General features: G+C 42.2%; 1 protein-coding gene across 1 annotated transcript in view; it reads left to right on the top strand.

Annotated features, from left to right (window-relative positions):
* Positions 1-12,764: 12,764 nt before the first annotated feature.
* NPTXR (neuronal pentraxin receptor) overlaps positions 12,765-21,701 on the top strand; it is a 38,117-nt gene continuing 29,180 nt past the window's right edge. The window contains exon 1 of the mRNA XM_061639151.1: positions 12,765-13,388. Within this exon, the coding sequence (XP_061495135.1) occupies positions 12,765-13,388 (624 nt within the window). The remainder of the gene's footprint in view (positions 13,389-21,701) is intronic.

Raw genomic sequence — 21,701 nt, 5'->3', positions numbered from 1 at the left:
CATCTTGCCTTCATGTATGTTTGATCTCTTCTGACTTACAAAAATATGAATGACCAAATGCAGATTTCATCCTTCCTGGCACAGGCTGCATCACTTTATTTCACTTTGATTGTTCATTGCAGGGCTGGAGCAACACTATGTATCTCTTCATGCCTCAGTTGAGTGGCTTTTACACACAGCACGCACATAGCTCTTGTGCATGCAAGTACCTTATTCACTTCAATAGCAAGTGCCATTCTCTCCTCACATGTTTTGAAATCAAAAACTGTATCTGATTGGGCTTTCTTTGCAAGATTTACTGTTCTCATAGAAGTGTACCAGGACCATCTACCTCAACCTTTGATGTTGCCCAGTGTTAAGTATAGAGCTAGGTTCTAGGAACATCAAAGAGTTAATATTGCTTGATGTGAAAAATTCAAGGGCCAAATCCTTTCCCACAGGTATTATAAAGGGCCAAATCGCAATATAGACACTGCTTCAGATATCCTTAGCTGTAGTTCCTCCCAAGCTCTGTTTGTGCCATTTGAGAGATTTATATTCCAGAACTCTTTAATGTCTATTGCAAATTTACATGGTTTGATCCTATGGAAATCCAGGTCCTGTTTCATAGTAGAAGAATCTGAATAGAACATGGGGGAGGAGAGAGTTAATTATTGTCTTATTAGAGTTTCATCCCACAATTCCTCCAAGGAGCTCAAGTGTCCTTGGTTCTCCCCAATCCCTTCTCTCTCCGGGCACCTCTCCCATTGCCTTCTGGGAGGAAGGGTGGGATATAAATAAATTGCAAGTGTGGGATAGCCAGTGCTAGTCTGTGGCTTAGCCCAAAGTCTTATTGAATAGCCTTGTTGCCTTTCACAACCTGTCACAGGCTGTTTGCGATGACTGAAAGGGAACCATTTGCACTACCCTGAACTCCTCAGAGGAGGAGCAGGATAAATGCGTAATTAATAAATTCCAGTTGCATTCATTTGCAGCTCCATAAGAGTTCAGAAGGATTAACTTGGATGGCAAGGTTCTGCTGTGGTAAAGACAAAATCACAGAAAGACAATGGTACAAAATGGCTCTGTGTGGGGAAGAGGAGCTCTGTTCACTGCTGAAGTGCTATAGCCCTTGGATGTCAGTAGTAATTTCCAAAGAGAAAGTGAAAAGGTTTTCAAAATGTATTATTTAAAAATACATTATTTAAAATGTATTATTTAAAAAATTCCAAAATAGCTAGGCTATTGAAGAATAATTCAAACAGTGGCCCTGTTTCCAGTCTTATAAGCTGATGGTACTTAAAAGAGAGAAAACCAAAGAAGAATAAAAGAAACTGAAGGAAAATATGTGTGTGGCTGAGGGTGAGAAGAGATGAATAAATGTAAACAAAAATAATCAAAAAAGTAGAATTGGGAAAAAGGTTGCATTAAGTGTGAATTTTTTAAACTACATATTTATTACAATAACTTACATCCCTCCTCTTTGCTTGCCTTTCTTGCTTTCATCCTTCTCACAAGGCAGTCGGTGATGGTTGGCTCTGGGGTGGGAGAAGGTGAGAAGGGCTGTCCAGCTAGAATAGGTTGTGGTGACTGTTTCACCTGCCCTTCTCATTCGCCTTCCCAGAGGCAGGTGATAGTTGGTCCTGCTTACATTGTAAATCTCTTTAAATATGTCATAGAGAGGTAACTAATATATTCCTCAATGAGGGGGCAAGATATTGTGACCACCGGTCTGCAGCCTCATACAATTCCTTCACATGTTCACACGCGTATTGCCGCTTGTCCACAGAGTTCAGTATTCCTGTGTAGGGTTCCTATTTAGAGTTCATTATAAACCCAGTTTTCTTGGGCTGTTGCAAAAATGACAAGACATGCTAAGGCATATGGCTTGAAGTGGCTAATAGTGAGGTGGGAAGCCCCCACTTCATATCCAAACAACACCATGAATTTGCTCACTGACCGTAGGCAAGTTGCTGTTCTCCACTCTCCTCCTGTGGAATATGTGTATGGTAAGATTGACATACCTTACGGCATTATTGTAATGATTCCTGAGAGAAATGCATGTGGTGAAACATTCAAATAGCTAGATAAATGCTGTACTTTGAGGCTAGGGAACCTCAGGCCCAGGGACTGACTGCAGCTCTCGGCCTCCCAGCTGTCCCTCTGAACTGTCCCCAGGCCACACTCCTCACTGGCCTTGCTTCATGCCCTGGATGTTTTTGTCTTGGAATGTGTCCTTGAATGCTGATAATGGTGCTCGCTTGTCTGCATGGAGGATAAGAGAGGGGTATGTGAGTGTGTAGAAATCAGCTTTCTGTAGAAAAGGTAAAATGTATATTTGTTGCTCCATCCACTTTTGCCTTTGGCCTGTGGCTCTCAAAAAGCTGGTCAGAGAGAAAGATGGCCCTTGGGTTGAAAAAAGATTTCCCACCTGTGCTGTATACAGGATTAGAACCTTCAAAGGGTGAAGACATCATCCTCCACTCACAAGGATTAATTGATGGAGGAAAAATACCTTCCTCCCACCGTACTCAACTAAATTGATTCATATTGCTTTCTGGGCCGGTCAATAAACGGCTTGTTTTTCTGCTGCTTTTGGGCGCAGTTTTTATGAAAGTCTGCCTCTCTGGCATAGCCTGGACCTTGTAGGTTGGCCTGCTTGCACTGTGCCAACACTCCTGTGCCCACTTTGCCACCTCTGCATTTGGAACTGGCCCATCTCAGTACTTTGGTATTTTGCTTCCACTTCCTTCAGGAGAGTTGGCATCAGTGTGTGCTGAGTGGCTGTTAATTACAGGCAGCCTTGTGAAAGAGTTTTTTTTCTCTCTCCTTTGGTTGATTCTCAAAGCTGCACCAGCACCAGCATCAATCCTGCTTGCTGAGGTATCTTCCTTTCTGAAGGAACCATGGGGAGGATGGAGGAGATAAATGGCTATTTTTAAAAAAAGCCAGAATAGGGAGAATGACATTCAAGGTCAAATGGAGCTTATGGGAACTTAAGGATCTCCTGGCACTGTTCAGCAGCTTAGGTAGTTAGCCTTGATAACGGCTATGATCCAGCAGGAATAATTACTCTGTCCAACCATATTTTCCACTTACAATAACTGGTACTTAGCAGTTAAAGATTTATATGAAAAAGAAGATTCTCCATAATAGCTAAAATCCAATTGTGCCACATTCTTTGCATAAATTCTGTTATGCATATGCATGCCACTGTTGTAGATAATGAGTAGGAATGGTGTCATGGACTAGATATAGTGTGCATTAACTTGCTAGCTTTTGGTGAAATTACTTTTAAAAATTCGTCCTGAGCCTTTGGAATGAGATGGACTATAGCATTTAAGCAAATATATCCTAGAGGAGGGATGGGGAACTTCTGTTTTGGGGGACAAATGCTTACATCTAGGGCTATCTATCCAACCCTTGGGACTTTCCCCAGGCCACACTACTTCACCCTGGTCCTAGGGGCTTTTGCCTGGCTAGAATGTGTCCTTGAACTTCATAATGCCTCTTTCTTGCCTGACTAGATGAAAGGGCAACTGTACAACAGGTAAGTGTCACAGCTGTTGCTTCAACCACTTCGCCACTGGTCCCTTTGCACCACTGCCGTGCAGCCCCTAGAAAGTTGTCCATCGGAAAACATGGCCCTTCAGCTGAAAAATGTTTCCATCCTTGTCCTAGACTGAACTGTTTGAAATGTAAGGAACCATCTCTCTTATGTAGAGTTGAAGTTACCTGATGGGGTACAGCACCCCCTCAAACACACACCTCACCTCAAATATAGGTATGTCATTATTATTGCTGTGAGCCTTCTAGATATGCTGAACCCACGTTAAAGTCTCTTTTTTAAAATAAGAAAAAAGTTCAAAACCGTCAGTAGCAAGCAGATGGCCAAATCAATCATGTAGGTCCCTGCAGAGGTTAACATCCCTAGCTTTCTCTTTTATTAAGGTTTTGAAACTTAGTATGCTCATAATCCTGGTATTAACATTTCCTGAGACAGCATTTGTCCATGACTCTCACCCAGCCCCCATAATAAAAGAAAGAAATGAATAGAGAGACAAAATAAATAAGAATAAATGGAATTAAGAATAAATAAGGGCTTTGCAGACTGTGAAAACATAAGATTTGTGAATCATTACTCAGAGTGCTGCCCTGGAAACCCATCTCACCAGACCCACAACACTACTGTTTACCACCTAGCCATGCTCAATTACTAGATAAGGAAGTTGAGTCAATTTACCATGTTTTTCTTAATTTCCCTCCTAACATAAGCTACCTGATCTAGAATGCCTCTAAGCCAACTCTTCCTGTCTTGAACCATTACACAATAGTTTCTTTATGCAACATCTTTTTCCTAGATAGGCTCAACATTGGTTCTTTAATCCTGTGAATGCCCAAAGTGCATTGTAAACATTGCCCAAGTGAGAAATTACTAGACAAATTCCAAGCAGAGGCTGGATGGTCATGTGGCAGGGGTGCTGTAATTGTTGCATCTAGCATTGAGTAAGGGCTTGGAATAGATCTCCAAGGTCCCTTCCAGCTCTATGATTCTATATCATAGCGTAAGATGTGATGTAACGAGAAGCCAATATTACAGAAAACACAATTGTTTCAATTATAGGCTTGCTTCAAGTGTAGTTCTCCATGTTGTGTTTGGATCTCCAAAAATGGCAAGCCTGGCAAAAAGCTTGGAGTCTCTCCGGTCTGTCATGCAGACAGTCATTTCTCGCTAATGACCTCTGTTTTGCACCCATCCTACATCCTCTCCCTCGCCCCATCATCCTAATCAACCCTCACCTATATGTCATATAGCTGCTGACCTCTAGATGAGATTCTATTCAAGAGGTAACAGAAGGCTGAAAATGTCTTTTCCCACAGATGTCAATGGCTATTCCTTAACCATGACTAATATCCATGAATACCTGTGACTTTGAGAGGGGCTCCTTATAGATGACTGTCAAATGTTTTCATGCATTTCAGTGAATGACTCTCGATGGTAACTGGTGACATGTTAGAAGTACTTCGCACACTCAATAGAAAATTATTTTTGTCTTCTATAAGCTAATAGTCATGCCAATGCCATTTACACAATGTCAGTAATAGAAGATGTGTGAAATATCATACAAAAGGTGGGCTAGCATAGGCCCATCCTCAGGGAATTAAATGTAGCCTGAAAATATGGCCTGTGATTATGAATACCACCAGCTCTTTGAAAATGAATCATAATGCCTTTGTATCCTGAAAGGTATCATAAAGAGTGATGGCAAAACTCAACCAAAAGCCATGGTCTGCTACAGAAGAATACAGTTTCTCATCACATGGGTTTCCAATTTTAAAAAAAGATTTGAAATGGAACTGGTGTTTTCATTACAAGAACTATAACAGGTCATGAAATACTCTTCCAATCTTATTAAAAGTCCTTAAATGCATCACAATTATGATTTATTGAACCAAAGGCTTTAATGAAGGCCTGTTCAACTCACAAGTCATGCTGTATATATGGCAAGCCCCCAGTGTTGAATGTGAGCAAGCACAGCCAGGTAGGGAGTAATTTATTTTTTAAAATTCTAATTGCCTCTTGGTTCGACGGGGATGCAATGCAAACGATTAAAATACTCAGTTTTAATTGATTTCACTACTAACAAAAACCAACAGCCAGCAGCAATAGATAGCAGTTGACAAATGGGTAAAGAAGTTGACTCTGTATGTGCTCAGAGGCTCTTTTCTTATATAGTACTAGCAAATGCCCATCATGACAAATGTGTGTAAAGAGAGGACTTTTATATCTGTTTATTCATTTATTTTTATTTGTTAAATTTGTATCCCCTCCCTCCCAAAGAAGCCCAGGATGGCAAATACCAAAATGTTAAAACAATACAATTTAAAATAAAAACATTTTAGAACATTTAAAAACAATAAGGTCTAAAACTATTTAGAATGTAGGAAAAGATTTAACCACATACCCTCACAGTTACTAATTTCAAGATTCTATGGCCAGTATCAGCTATTAAATGCCTCAGTAATGCTGGGGTGCAGTACTCTGTGAGATTCCTGTCAATGAAGGCCAAACACCCCACTATCCAGAATGGAGGGTGGCATTTGCCCAGATCACATCAGTACCCTCAACTACCGCACATTACATTTCTAATGTAAATGATGACAACCATTCACTTTGCATGGGAGATAGTAAAGGAGGGCACTTCAGGACATAACAATTGCAAAGAAAGCCTGCTTGGATCTGCAATTGCCACATCCTGGGATCTGTTTCATATAGTGTAATTCTGAGCATGTTTAGCAACATTGGAAACTGCTTTTATAACAGGTCAGACTATTTCTCCATCTATTATTTATTTATCAATTCATTTACTATGCGTCTGTACCACCCTTCATAAATTTAACCTCAGGATGATTTACACAAATAAAACCATAAACGCTATAGCACATTAAAATCAGTACTGAAATCCATACCAAGTTAACAGCAGCAAGCAATTCTCCATTACAAATGGACCATACTTATCAACTTCTCCCAAATGCCTTGCTGAAGAGATGTCTTCAGCAGGCATCAAAACTGATACGGTATAGATGTCACCCATATTTCTGATGGAAAGGAGTTCCATAGCCGATGTGCCATCACAGGAACAGCCCTATCCCTCATCACTACTCAATGTACCAGTTGCTGGCAAGACCTTCAGAAGGGCCCATACTGGGGCATGTTGATATAGGGAGAGGCACTCTTTCAAGTAATTTGGGTCCAAATTATTCATCTATGTCAATAGCAACACTGTGAATTGAGCTCAGAAGCATACAGACAACTCTTGTGAAACTGCTGTTACATGGTTACAATAAGCCAAACCACTCAGTGCTCTGACAGATGCATTCTGCACTAGTTGCAGCTTCTGAACAGTCTTCAAGGGTAGCCCCACATAGAGCACATTACAATAAACTAGCTCAGTACTGTGCACTCTTACAGCCAGTAGCTCTCCAGGGTCTCAGGCAGAGATATTTCCTGTTTCCTGCCACCTCATCCTTTATTAAACTGGAGATGCCAGGGATTGAATTCATCATGTAGCACATGTGCTCTGCCACTGAGTTATGGTCCATTTACTTCAGAAGCAATTAGCATCAAATTCAATGGGACGTACTACTTGGTGGTTTTGTTTGGGATTGTAGCCTTGGTCACATCAGACCTAGTCTGCTGGCAAGCGGGGGTTAAATTCTGCTCAATTTGGCTGTAAATAAAGCATGTGAAATTCAGGCTTCTCCCCCCCCCCCCAAGGGAGGAAGAAACTTTTGCCAGTTCTACGCTTGGTACTTTCCAAAGCACCGAGCATAAGACCAGCACCACTCCCTGTGCTGCGGTTCCCAAATTGACAGTTGCATGCTTGGGAACCCTGTGCAAAGGATTTTGGCAGGTGAGTGGGACATTGTGATGACATTATGACATCACGTGATTAACAGGCAGCCCCATCCACCTGCCAAAGTTGGCCCATGAGGCCCATGCAGATAAGCATCTGGCCATTGGAGCCAAAAAGGTTCCCCACCCCTGCACTAGAGAGTCATGGAACTTGGGGAGAATGAAACAGAAGTTGCGGGGCCAGCCTTTGTATTGATGACACTCCTCTCTCCACTTCCCCAAGCAATGAGAAGTTCTAGGACACTGCTGCAGGGTTTGGTTTTCTTTTATTTACAAAGATACAGTCTGAGCATACTGGAAGGCAAGAGTCATTCCTACAGTTAGTATATCAGCTAACCTTGAGTCAGGTCCCTGAGGGAGTCCCTGTATCCTCAGGTAGCTTAGTCCAGCTCAAAAGTTCTCTGTCTCCAAAACTGCCTCCAAACTGTTTATCTGCCTATCTTTCAGAGATGTCATCTTCTGAAGATTCAGTGGCTGAGCATCTGCTTCACAGGCGGCAGCATCTCTGGCTCAGTCCTCAGCATCTCCAGGTATGGCTGGGAATGTCACTGTTGGAAACACTGGAGAGCTGCTGCCAGTCAGAGTAGGCAATACTCAGCTAGATGGACCTATGGTCTGACTCATATAAGGCAGCTTCCTATGAGTGGATTGCAGACCATAAGGAAAAGGCATCCTCTGCTATGTCAGGGCCATTAAGACTCTTCTGTTAAAATCCCATTTCACAAAGCTATCTGTTCCTAAAGAAGTTCTTCGTAATGCTTAGTAGCTCTTCCTGGAAAAAATAATATTAAATAGACAGACACATGCAAAAACTAAAGCACACAGCATGATTCACAGTTAATTATTTACAAGGCATTCTCCTCCAGTCAAACACTTCAAGTAATTGCAATCAGTTTCCCAACACTGGTGTATTTTCCTCCCCAGATAACACTGTTACCCTCATTCAGACCATTAGAGCCAGAATTCCCCATTAGCAAAACAAAGACAACATTTATCCCTTATAGGAAGTGAATAGGGCAAGGCATAAGAATTCTCCCTTGCCGTTAGTCTCTCTTTAATTACTTTTACTGCATATTGGTACATTTGGCAATCAAGTGCCCCCCTTCCCATTTGCTTCTCCAAGTGCAATAAAACTTGTAAGGTATTTATTCAAACCCACTGTCATGGGGAGTTATCAAAACACATACCATGCAATTCTGTACATGTGTACTCAGACGCAAGCCCACTGTATTCAGTGAAGATTACCCACTAGTAAATATGTTTAGGATTGGATCCTTAATTCTAAAAACACCACCACACAAAATTCTCTATGCAGGTATAGTTACTCTTCATTAGCTTCCACAATAAAACATTATTATTTAAATTTGTGTGCCATTTTTCCATATAAATATATTCAAAGCATCTCAACAACAGAGCAAACATGCAAATCACTACACCAATAGCAATGAAATACTGTCATTTCAAAACATATCATCAAATAACTCAGTTTGATTACATGAGCATTATAATATTTAAAGTTTTCATAAAGCAAACTATCAATCAAAACATATCAATAATTGATAACATAATAAACATTCCAATACAAAACTGCTGGAAAACAGTCTGTCACCCCAATTCAGATGTTACAACCTCTGCTGCATGCTATCAATGTTACTGCTGCTGTTGCCAGGAGAAGATTCACAGTGAATGCCTCCTTTTATCCCTGAGAAATGCACTGACATCTAGCGCAGCTGGTGCAAGACATGTACCATGTGAACTGACAGTCTGGCTTCCCCCAGTACTCTGGTGGGCCCCATTTTGCAGCAGCTCAAGTTTCTGAACTGTCTTCAAACACAGCCCTATATAGAGTGTCTTGTTGCAGTCCAGCCAGAATGTCACTAGAAAGTAAGGTTAGGCAGGGATGCCAGCTGTGGCTCTAAGCTGCTACAAAACATGACTGGCCAGTGCACCACCTGAGCTACCCTAGTTTGTGCAAAGTGCAGAAGAATTCCCAAAGAGAGTTTAGCTCATGTTCTCATTTAAACCGTAGATTCATGGCCTTGAACAAGTCTTTATTCAGGGGTTTGTTTTGCCAGACCAACAGAGCTTATCCACTGCCAGTAATTCTCCTTTCACTCTATCATCCCAATTGCTTATAATCAGCAGGATATTAAAGTCAAGCAAATAGCGTCTGCTTTGCCTCCATAACTTGCAGGCTTCTGGAATTCTTCCAAGGAGGGGCCTGGTAGCTACAGGAGCCTAATCCTACCCACTGTATTTATGAGATGCACATGGGGTGAAGCAATCTATCAAGGGTCTTTCCTCACTTATGCCACCAGTCTGCTGCTGCTCTCTCTCTAACCTTCTAATTTATTATTTAATGGAGATTTAAACCACCATTTATGATACATTGTTTTCCCAACGTAGTTTGCAATAGTCAGCTTTCACTGTGGGCTGCATGTTGTCTTCAGTTCCTGAAGAGATGATTTTCCTGGCATCTTATCCTCTAGCTTTTCACTCTGAATCATTACTGGCAGGCTTCTAGATAGACAAAGCATCTTGATTCTTAACTATCAATTGGAATAATCCACAGTTCAAGTCCATCAGGTTCTGTTCCACCACATCAACCTCCTTAGTCAGCCCCAACTAACTACTCTCCAGCCGGGCTTTCAAGTCAACTTGACCACTTGCAGCAGCTGGAGTGGCAAGGCTGTCAGACATATTTGTTTTATTTACAAGCATCAAACAGGGGATAGTGGAAATAAATAAGAACTCCTAGAGCAGGCAGCAAACCCATGAACCCTGCATCAGATTCACAGAGAGAGAACCTGCACCCTTGGGTATTTCACCTTCAGGCAACTCTAGTTCTCTGATCAGAACACAATCATTGACTGGTATCCGGAGAGTGTCTTTAGGAGAATCTAAGGACTTATGCATGATCAGTATGATTTTTATCCTCCCCTGCCCCCAGCAGATTCCCTATGCCACAGTACAAATCTGTTTGTGAGACTCCCTTCCATTCCAAAAATGGCTTGCCATGTCATCTTGGGAATGGCTTTTGGAGAAACAGAAATCCAAAGCCCCTTAGGCAGGCACAAGTTGTTGGAGGTTTCATTGGATCTTGGCCCCTACATACAGAAGTTCCAGGCACACACACACACATGCAGACAAACAAGCAGTCATAATAGTGCTAGGAGCTATCACTGGTGAAACTTGAGTTGCAGATCATAAAATTAGGAAGGGAGCAAAAGCAAAATGTAATGTGTGTTTTTTTAACTGCCACTTGACTACGTAAATATAAACTCAGGTCATGGCAAACAACTTCTAGATAATAATAAACAATTGTGTCTTGGAGCTGTCAAGACAATTAAGGGGAAGGGCTGTAGCTCAGTGGTAGAGCATCTATTTCACATGTAGAAGGTCCCAGGTACAATTCCTGGCATCTCCAGCTAGGGTTGGGAGAGACTCATGCCTGAACCCCTGGAGAGCTGCTGCCAGTCAGGGTAGACAATACTGAACTAGATGAATCAGTGGTCTGACTTGGTGTATGGCAGCTTCCTGTGATACTGCTCTTGTCTTCATGCTGTTTAATGCTATCAGGTCCAAAAGATCCTGTGTAAGCATTATGAAGCTGCTGGGGAACTCTAATCAGAGTAGACAATATATATGAGAAAGCAGAACTGCTTTTAAAAATCCAGAAATGCAAAATTGCTGGGGGGGGGAGTATGTTATGAACATGTAGAAGCTGCTGGCAGTTTTGAAGGTATGAGTGGGTAATGGCAAAGTAGTATGATATTGTTTAGTCATATTGTTTTTCATAATTAATTTTTTGGACATTCAGCAATGTTGAATTTTCTTGTCTTCATTTGTATCTTTTCTCCCCATGGCCTGAATGTTTTCAACTTTCATGAGTACGTTAAAAATCCACTGAACTAATATTTAATTACAAAGAGGGAAGATTCTAGCAAATCTAGAAGAGCACTGGAACATACAGTTAGGAAGGTAAGATCTGTTTAGGAAGCAAGAAGTTCAAATAAAATGTATACCACAAATTAGAAGTAAGTCCAGAACGTATCCAAAAAGATGCCGGTGTAGTTAAATTGAAACATTGAGCTGTTTAAAAGTGGCAGTCTTGCCCAAATGGAGAACTTTTTGAAGCATTAATTCTGATAAACGAAATGCAAATTTACAATAATGTAAGCAAAGATAAACGATGAAGAACAAAATGAATTATAACAGAAATTTATTGAAGTACATCAGAAACCAAATACCAGCCAGAGAAGTAGCAGGACTATTTGATGGCAAAGGTGTAAAAGGAGCACTGTAGAAAAAAGGGGAAATGTGGGCAAACTCTTTGAATCATTCTTCACTACCTGAGATGGAGGAAGACCCACACTCGAGCCACTTGTACTGCATTTGAAGACTATTTCAAATGTGACTATTTAAAATGTGAAGTATTCAAGCTTCACTGACAAATTTAAAAAGAGTCGATCACAGGGGCTGCTCCAGATTATATTCACCCAAGAATTGTTAAAGAACTCTAATGTGTCATTTTGTTTTATTTTTTGGTCGTTTAGCACAAATATTTATTTCTGGGAATTAGACTTTTTACTGGAGGGCTGGAAGGTACCTTAGTCAATATACCACCATTTTTAAAGGGTGTGTGTGTAGCGTTAGGATAGTAGACCTACCAACCTAACTAGAACCAATTGTCGGTGAGAAAAATTAAAAAATACAGACCAAGCCTTTCGCGCTGGAGAAGAACCAGCATGTATACGAAGATGCGACTATGAATTCTGTCTTTCCTATTAACTTAGAGTGCTGCCTCTTCAGCCGTTCACTGCCAGTTTCTTGATCGTCGTCATGCTGCTTTCTATCTGAATTTGACGGGAAATAATTCCACATCTCGGCAAGTTTCAGGCGCTTCACAAAAGAAGATCACCCCCCAGTGTAGTTGTGATGCAACCGGAATAGTCTTTTCTTTCTCTCCCCACAAACATTCTCACCACGCCACCTCGATTTAAAAGCGCTTCTCCTCCATCGGAAAAGAGAATTGCTTCTTCCAGGCGGTACAAACTGTTATCTCTTCTCCCGGCACGGAAAGGGTTACGAGGAAGGAGTTGGAGGGGCCCAGAGGGGAAGAGTCGGTGACGTCCCCGTTCTCTCTCTCCAATCAAGATATAATCAACAGCTCTGGCTCAAGTGGCAGAAGGAAGCCAGGGCTTCTCCAGGAGCCTTCCTCTCTAGCTCCTCGGGTATTTTCTCCCCCACCTCGTGTAGCTTTCCTCCTCCCCTTTCCTCCCCACCCTCGGGGTGTCAGTTTCTCTTGGCCTGTGTCCCCCTGGAAGCTGCCGCCCTGAAGTTTCTGGTGGTGCTCATGGCCGCAGGGATGCTGGCTTTCCTTGGTGCAATTATTTGCATCATCGCGAGCGTCTACCCTGCGGCCAACAACCGTGGAGCTCTCCAAGGTACTGACAATGGCTCCAACGCCGCGGCTGCAGCGCTGTTGCCGGCCTCTGCCTCGGACAAGACGCTGGGAGCTCTTCATGGTGCTGGAGAAAGCACCTACGGGGGCTTCTCGGCAGGCCCCCAGGACTCTCTGCTTGACCTGCTGGCCAGCGCCCGGCCCCAGCAGCACCAGCAGCTCTTCAGCCGTTTCCTGTGCACCCCGCTGACTGTAGAGTGCCCGTCTGACGGAAGCCCGCAGGGGGACAGCCCTGGGGCTGCAGCCAGCGAAGAGCTGTTCTTCCTCCAAAGCACGGCCGAGCAGCTAAGGCAGACGGCGCAGCAACAGGAAGACCAGATCCTCATTGACCAGGAGACCATCCGCGAGCTGACCACCAAGCTGAGCCAGTGCGAGAATGGGCTGGAACTTAGTTACCAGGATAGTTCCTCGGTCTGGGGCATCCCCAGGCAAGACACCATGGGCGATCTGCCCTTGGACTCGCCTGCCATGTTCCAAGAATTGGAGGATGCTGTCAGATCGCTGAAAGACAGAATCGACAAGATAGAGGTAAAAAATAAAAATGACCCGCCCTTTGCCCCTTACAAACCAGTTCATTATAGCCTCCCCCTCGCTTTTTCCATCCCCTCCTTTTTGTTCCCCTCTGTCTTTTACATGGCTTATGCACACCTTACTTTTACTCCCTTTGCTGTAGTCAGAGGTTAGTATCACTATTATCAGGTACTTACAAACCTACCTCAGTAAGCAGTGGTTAGGCAAAACTCACTAGAGGGAAAACAAAATCCACCTGGAAGTAACTGCAGCCCACTTCCAGCACAACAAGAGGACAGATGGCAACTTCATCCTGCTAAAGTAAATTAACTTCACGGCAAATGCTGCAGAGGATGGGCGCACATACCCTCAGTCTTCTCTTTTCTTCCTTTTAGCACTGCATCTCCTTGTTCATGGCTCTCCCTCCCCCACAGACATATTGCCAACAGTTTTAATTAAATAAAAACAATATCACCACCTAAATGGGGGGGGACCTCTTCCTCATTAGGATAGGCTATTGGATTGTGAACACTAATTTTCTCCTTTACTTCTGCCTATAGGGTTTTTTTAAAATTGTATTTTAATAATTCATGTAATTAAATGTAATTTACTCAGAGCTGTTCTGGTAAATCACTTGGCCTTAACAGGGTAAGAGAATGCGAGCGTCTAGCTCTGGGACTTGGAGATGGAGGATGACTCTGTGTGTGTGTGTAAAATATATATAATGAGGAGAGGATGGATAGTTGGCTGTCATACTGACTCCATTTGTGTGAATTGCATTCTAGCACTCTCTATAATCTCTTCATGTTGAGTCACAAATAGTAGTTGTAGAAATAAGCTATGTGCAGAAATGGGCATATATGCAGATGAACAAGGAGACAGATACAGATTTTTAAACAGCAAACACACACTTGAAACTTGGGTCAGATTACCATCCTTCCCAAAGCCATCCTGTCCCTGGGCAATATAACCTCTTATTTCAAGTCACATTTTAATTAATTATTAGGAGACAGAGCTTTCTTCTCTTCTATTAAAATTCTATATATTATTAAAAGAGCTAGGGGCATTTTACATATCAGAGCATGTGTTAGTAGAAGTTTATGAAACTTTATTTGGTATTCAGGAATCCAAATCCTGCTAATTTTCCCTTGAACAAATTATTGCTTTAGTTTGCCACATGTATTCTATTGTCTCTGTGTTATTAATTGCTTAAAACATTTATTATCTTGTCTTCACACAAGCACTCCCATCAGCTTCACAGAATAATACAGGTAACTAAACAAGTTCTTGCAGATGGATTCAGTTATTCTTTTCTTCCTTTCTTGTTAGCAGATGACATGATTTTACTCCAGTGTCACCTTCTGCCCTGCACATCAGTAGTGTAGTGGCAAATTCAGAAGTGCAGGGTCCCTTCATGTTGAGCACAGCCATGCCTGCTCCCCACTTTTTTTTGCTGTGGGGTTGAGAATAAGATCCTTGTTAATTCCTAGGAACCAATAAGCATGAAAGAGGAGAGTGTTAGCACTGAGAAGAGTCTTCTCAGTTGTTGACTTACCTCCTTTCACTCGGATTGGCTCCAATCAACAGGAAAGAAGTATGTTAGAAGACTCTTCTCAATGGATAACACATTCCCTTTCATGCTGATTGACTTGTAGGATGCTTGAGACACAGGGACCCTGCTCCCAAAAAGGTAAAGAGTCTAAGAGCCAGTGTGGTATAGGGGTTAAGGTGTTGGACTACAACCTGGGAGACCAGGGTTCGAATCCCCACAAAGCCATGAAGCTCACTGGGTGACATTGGGCCAGTCACTGCCTCTCAGCCTCAGAGGAAGGAGATGGTAAACCCCCTCTGAATACCACTTACCATGAAAATCCTATTCATAGGGTTGCCATAAGTCGGGATCAACTTGAAGGCAGTCCATTTCCATTTTCTAAGACCCCCCGAGAACCTGCATGACTACACCCCTCTGCACATATCATTATCAATAGGCCAATGTAAAATGCTAGATGAAACTGGCTCTATGTCATTTTGTCTTTGTCTTTAAAAAAATCATAATACAGTATATATAGAAAGCATAATATCTAGAAAGCAAGACATGATTTCACATCCACGTACATTCAAGAAAACAGTCTGAAGGCATTTCCTCCCCCCCTCTTTCTTTTCAGGATTCTATGTTCTTATTGCACATCTTTGAATCCTTGCCCCAGATTTCTGCCTCCTGTCTGATTACAAATGAATGAGAGCAAACCTCCCACAAAGAGAGGCAGCTATGGCTGATGTTTCCCTTGAGAAATGCTCTCTGTTTTACAACTGTGTGAGAAAAAGAGAGGGAGGGAAAGAGGCTTGGACTCCCATGCTACATGGATGTGCTTTGAGTAGCTGATGCTGAGATCAGAGTTCATATGAAGACAATAACATATTGCACATTATATTGCTTGCCACTAAATGCATACTCCCAAGGGAGTTGCAGCCAACCTCACCTCTCAACTAGTGTATTATTGTCAAACACATTTGCAAACACACATTTGTTGTATTCACAGTTTACATTTACAGGGGTACATGTAAAATAACAACAGAAAGCTATGGGGAATTCTACAGTAGGTTCCCTCTAGAATTTTTATATACATCTGTATACAGCTTTATAGCTTTCTCTTTTAACAAAGGTTTTGTGCCTCCCATGGTCTTCTTGGGTCCTGACAGAAGTTAGTAAGCCACTGTTGGTATCTGAGGTTTCCATAATACATCAGTAAAAAAAGAAATGTCTGGTGGTTAACAGTGATACCCTGGTTGATCCTCCAGGCTAAGCTCCTTTCAGGATTTGTGAGATCTGGTATCAGCCATAGTCATTGAGTGCAGCCATAGCCTGTCCAAACATGAATGTTTTGGACCCCCTATGGGCATCCTAAGATGAGGCCCTCCTCGCAGTGCCCCACCACCACCACCTGAGGTAAGACATGTAGCCACTGGAGAGGGGGCTTCTTGGCCATGGCACCCAGTTTATGGAAAGCTTTCCCTTGGGAAGCTCATCTGATGCTGACTTTCTTTCCAGAGCCAGACAGATATCTTTTCCCAGGCTTTTAATTTTTAACCCATGGTGGAATGTTAGTTTCTATATTTACCCTGCTGCTCATTTATTGTCATCTCTGTTTACCTGTTTTTTCCATCAGCCCCAGTCAGGCTATATTAAGCAAATGTGCTCCTTTCCTGGATTCCATCTGGTCAGCTTGTGAGCGGGGCTATATGGATGGGAAAATTAATAATTCAAGATATAGCCATATTTGTTTATTATTAATGACCATGGCTATAGCATGTAAAAATGTTGAACATGAATTTACAAGTCTTCTCTCTCATTCTCTTTTTCAAAAGTCCTTTAGTAATCCTAGTCTTTCAGATCCAAGTTTAACACTCTATTGAATTGCACAGGCTGTCTTTTGGAAGTGCATTTTTGACAGTGAAGAAGTAGGATATGTCCATGGCAATCACTAACAGGTAGCACTGATGGCTCATTCTTTTCACACAACACCATCACACAAAATCCCTTGATGGTAGAAAGCCCTGATGGTTGATATGATTGATTAGTTTGCAAAATATATAGTAGAAGTCTGACACACAAACACATCCTCCACAGAATACCCCTGACCATGTCATTCAGGCTAGTAGTGCTGGGAATCTGTTTCCCTCCTCCTGGTATTGTGCAATTCTATGCATGTTTACTCAGAAGAAAGTCCCATTGATTTCAATAGGTAAGTTGTACGCAAGATTGCAGCCTGAATGGAGCAGCAGCTCTTGCATTACTCCCTTCCCTGTGCGCATGGTCTGGATTGCACAATTTGATCTGTGGGTACCTTTTGGACATGATCTTTTGGCACCTTCCAGTTCTGTGATTCCACAATCTTTGCAAGCTGGTGAATTAGGTTATTGCCATTCCCATCTTATAGATAGGGGAACAAAGTATTGAAGAATGTCTTTGGTTAGGCAGGTCAGGGCAACTTGTGCAGGCATTGTGCTCTTTTAGAAACTTTTCTCTGAGTTTGTTCATGAAATACTGAGAAGGGTTTTGGCATTTTATATGTTGTAAAGTAAGACAGGGTTATTTTACTGAGGAATTCAGAAAAACAAAATCAAGACAGGAGAACCAATAGTTAGATTTTATTTTAAAACATCCTTTGAGTAACAGGCACATAAAGCCAAACTAGGACACATTTAAGTTCCTTTGATTTCAGTAGAGGAACTGAGTACGTACTTGATTATCTCCCATTGAAATCAAATGGAATTATCACTGCTAAATGTTCACTGGATTTGCTCACAGACTTTTTATGTGTGTTTTGACATATATTAGAGAGGACCTATTGACTGTGCAGAAATTTGGGATGGGATTTCAAATAAGGTTATTAGTATAATCTATGTGTTGTATTATGACTGTGAGACATAACAAGATTTTTGGATGATTTATCAAATACCTATTATGAAGTATGAACTTTAATTCACTTTGAAGTGCTTTAGTTTTATAACTATAATCCCAGTGTAATGTGGTTTATGGTAGTAATGACTAAATCAATTAGGACTCACCTAGATGACATTTCAGTTCAAATGTGATGTGATGGGCCAAACAACACTTTGCATCAAGTGTGGGGAACCTTTGGCCTTCCAGATGTTGCTAAACTACCACTCCCATTATCCACAGCCATTGGCCATGCTTGCTGGGGCTGATGGGAGTTGCAGTTCAGAAACAACTGGAAGACCAAAGGTTCTCTACACCTACTTTATAGGAAGTTGTGTGCTTTCTTTCTCCTAACTTTCCTTTTTAGTGCAAGGCAGTCTTGGAAGCTGCTACCTGGAGTGGAAGAGCAGCACTAAGTGGGGCCACAATCCTTTCCCTCCCTGTCACTTGCCTGCTCAAAACTGTCCGTCCAAAATGGGGACCCCAAATATTGTCACCCATCAGAGGAAAAGCAGCTTGAGGATGGCTTTTGAGCAGGCAAAGAGCCAGAAAGGAAAGGGTCAACCAGCCCATCACTCTTCTACTCTCAGTTACTGCCTCTGTGGCTGTTTTCAGGTGGACAAAACCTGGAAAAGAAATAGGCAACTATGTAGTACTTAGTTTGATCAGCCAACCCATTGAAAGCAGTGGAACAGAACATGCAGCACAAGCCTAACAATGTTTACTTCAAAATAAATCCCACTGGATTTAATTTGCTCACTAGTCTTTCTTTTATACCCCACATTGTGGCTTTAATTGAGACTTTACTTATATTTCATTAACCATGACTAATTTTTGCTGGTTTCTTCTTGGAGTTTGGCATCGTATTTCTGATTAGGATGATACCAGGGTGGCACTAGGAAGGGAATACTTTTCATCTTTTCATCTGCCTCCCAGACGAAAGTTAACTGTGCATGGGGGGGGCAGTGACAAGCAACCTATTCACTGTTTGGGGTTTTTTCCAAGTGCCTGGTATGATTATCTGATTAAAATTGTGTTTGATGTTTTATTTGTTATATCTTCCACCTCCTTTTCTCCTACTTTGACTTGGGTCACATCCACACCATACATTTAAAGCACATGCCTTTCCTCAAAGAATCCTTAGGACTGTAGTTTGTTAAGGGTGCTGGGAATTGTAGCTCTGGGAGAGATAAACTACAGTTCTCAGTATTCCTTGGCCGAAGCCATGTGCTGTAAATGTATGGCGTGGATGTGACCTTTACACCTTTACACTGGCCGGTAAACCTGGCTTCTCCTCAAATAGAAGAAAAAACTCTGAGCCAAATCCTAGATAGGAGGCTCCCTATGTTCCACAACTGCAGCATGTGTATGCAGTTTTTCTACATTAGATTCATTGTGAAATTTATGCCTGCCTGTATCCGACATTGCACTTCTCTGCTTTGGCTAGAGCTTCTTTCTGGTGCCCCAGGCTAAATCCTGACCCAGGATCCCCAGGTTCAAAGCCTTCTGTCTATGTGTAGTCCTGGTTCTCATAATGCAGCAGTGTAAAAACAACAACAACACACCAGTCTGCTGGTAGCAATAATACCTTGCTCAAACCTCTAGGCTTCATTTCTTTGAAGATTTGTGAGAACTGTGTTAGTCATAATCATTGGGTGCAGCCATTACAACCCAAACTGAGTTGATTTGGTTCAAGTCCTAGTTTTTGAAGGTCTTGTTCCTGAAAATATTTGAGAAGCTGTGTCTGGAAGGGAGTGAGTGTTCCACATAAGACTGAGTGACACCAACTAACCACCCCCATCCCCTGTGACTGTTCCTTCTGGCAATAGGTGTATTACTCTTACGTTCTACCAGGCTCATCCAAAATTCAGACTATGTTTAGAAGGGAAGCCTGCAGTTGCAAAATGCCCTTCCCTCTTGATCACATCCAACCTTATGCTTTCCAAGTTAGGAAAGAGAGCTTCTTGATCAAGCATAACATTTCCAGGCAACTGGAGTCATAATCCTTAAGTGTTACCACTGATTCTAGCACACAGTCAGAGGAGGAGGAGGACTTTTTCAGCCTGAGGACTACATCCCCTTCTGGACGTTTCTAGGACCACATGCTAGTGGCGGGTGGGGCCAAAGGCAAATGTGGGTGGAACAACAAATGAACATGTCACCTTTGTACAATAGGCTAGTTTCTATACACTCACACAACCCTCTGTATCCAAGCAAGCAAGAGGCATCATCACAGATCAAGGACACATTCCAGGCAGACAAAAACAATCAAGGAGGGTGTAAGGCAGGGCCAGGGAGAGGTGGGGCCTGGGGAGAGGGCCAGAGACAGACGCCTGGAGGCCTGCATTTTGCCTCAGGGCCTGAGATTTCCCCACCCCTGACATACATACAGAAATTGCTAGACTACACCCCCCATCATCTCTGACCATTGAGCATGCTCACTGGGGCTGCTGGGGGCTGGAGTCCGACAAAGTCTGCATGGCCACAGGTTCCCCAGCCCTGCTTTAGAACAGCCAGGTAAGACATTACAGTATTTTTATTATCCATAATCTTTAGAACAGCCCTTCAACATAGGATATGACTATTATTCTCATGAGGTAGCTGAGCCTAAGATATGGGGGCTTTCCTAAGGCCAGCTAATGAGTCGATGGCTAAGCTGAACTTTACCCAGGGGTGTCGCATTCTTAATTATTACACATTCTTATCACATACCATGCCTCATAAGCTATATTGAGCTCCAGCGACCCAGACAAGTAGTGACTATTTCCACCGCCAGTGGAATCTGCAAAGATGGGGACAGGATGTATTTCATAAGTCCCAAGCTGTTTCACAATAGACCAATCTGCCTTACAATTTGGGCATGAGCTCCCAAAACAGTCCTCTTGATCGTAGTTAGTGAAAGTGAATCTGTTGAAGTGAGGTTGGCTGCCATGAGGACACTGGATTTTCTGATGGTTTAGCAACTGAAGGTTTTTGATCTTTTTAATATAAATGGGGGTGACTTGACAATGAATGAAATTAATCAGATCAAAGTAGACTTGCATTTTGCAAAAGCACAGAGTGCTTTTCTGTCCCCCCTCCTTTTTTTCACTCCAGACGCTGACATTTCACATGATTAATATTACCTGGCATATTTCAGGCTTTTTGATGGCTTGGCAGCCAAGAAGCATAAGCAAACCCCCGCACCCCGCCCTCGCTTCAGCAGATGGGAAATTGTGAGCTCACTCTGCAGCATTTTAAATATGTATTCTGAACATTTTCCTCTTTTCTCTCTCCCAAATATTCTCTGCTAAATACCACCCACCCCACATTGCTTTCAATAAGATAATTGGGTATAGGAGAAAGAAAGACTTCAGGTCATAAGATCTGGAGAGTTTAAGATTCCCTAGTGATCTGCAGAGCAGGCTCAACTGTGGATGAAATATCTGACATGCACTGTCCTCATGAAGATGCAAAAAAACCCTCTAGCTTTGCTTTGGGATTTCAGCCTCTGAACATTGCTCAATCCCTGAGCAACTATGACTGATTTGCAAAATTGCTCAGTCAGTTCCCTTTTGTCCCAAAATGCTGGGCTTTACTAATAATCTGCCTGTTGGGAATATAGTCGGAACCATTGGCTGTACGTTTTTACCTGTCAATTTGGCTCAGCTCAGAATAGAAGCATCCTACTTTTTACAAAATGATGTGCTTCTGTGCCCCTCTGAAAAAGGTGAAACCATCTTCAAAAAGGATAATAACTGAGGTAAAGAATCTTATCTCTCAGATAAAGAATATGAAAGCACTAGGAACTGATTTCATACTGCCAGAGGTTTTGAAACCTAATGTTAGCTAGTGGGCTTCTCTGCTGAGAGCCGTATTTACTTAGATTTATTCAACAGGGAGAGTACCTG

Source organism: Rhineura floridana, chromosome 8 (genome assembly GCF_030035675.1).
Source record: "Rhineura floridana isolate rRhiFlo1 chromosome 8, rRhiFlo1.hap2, whole genome shotgun sequence".
Lineage (NCBI taxonomy): Eukaryota > Metazoa > Chordata > Lepidosauria > Squamata > Rhineuridae > Rhineura > Rhineura floridana.
This window is presented reverse-complemented; position numbering and strand designations above follow the sequence as displayed.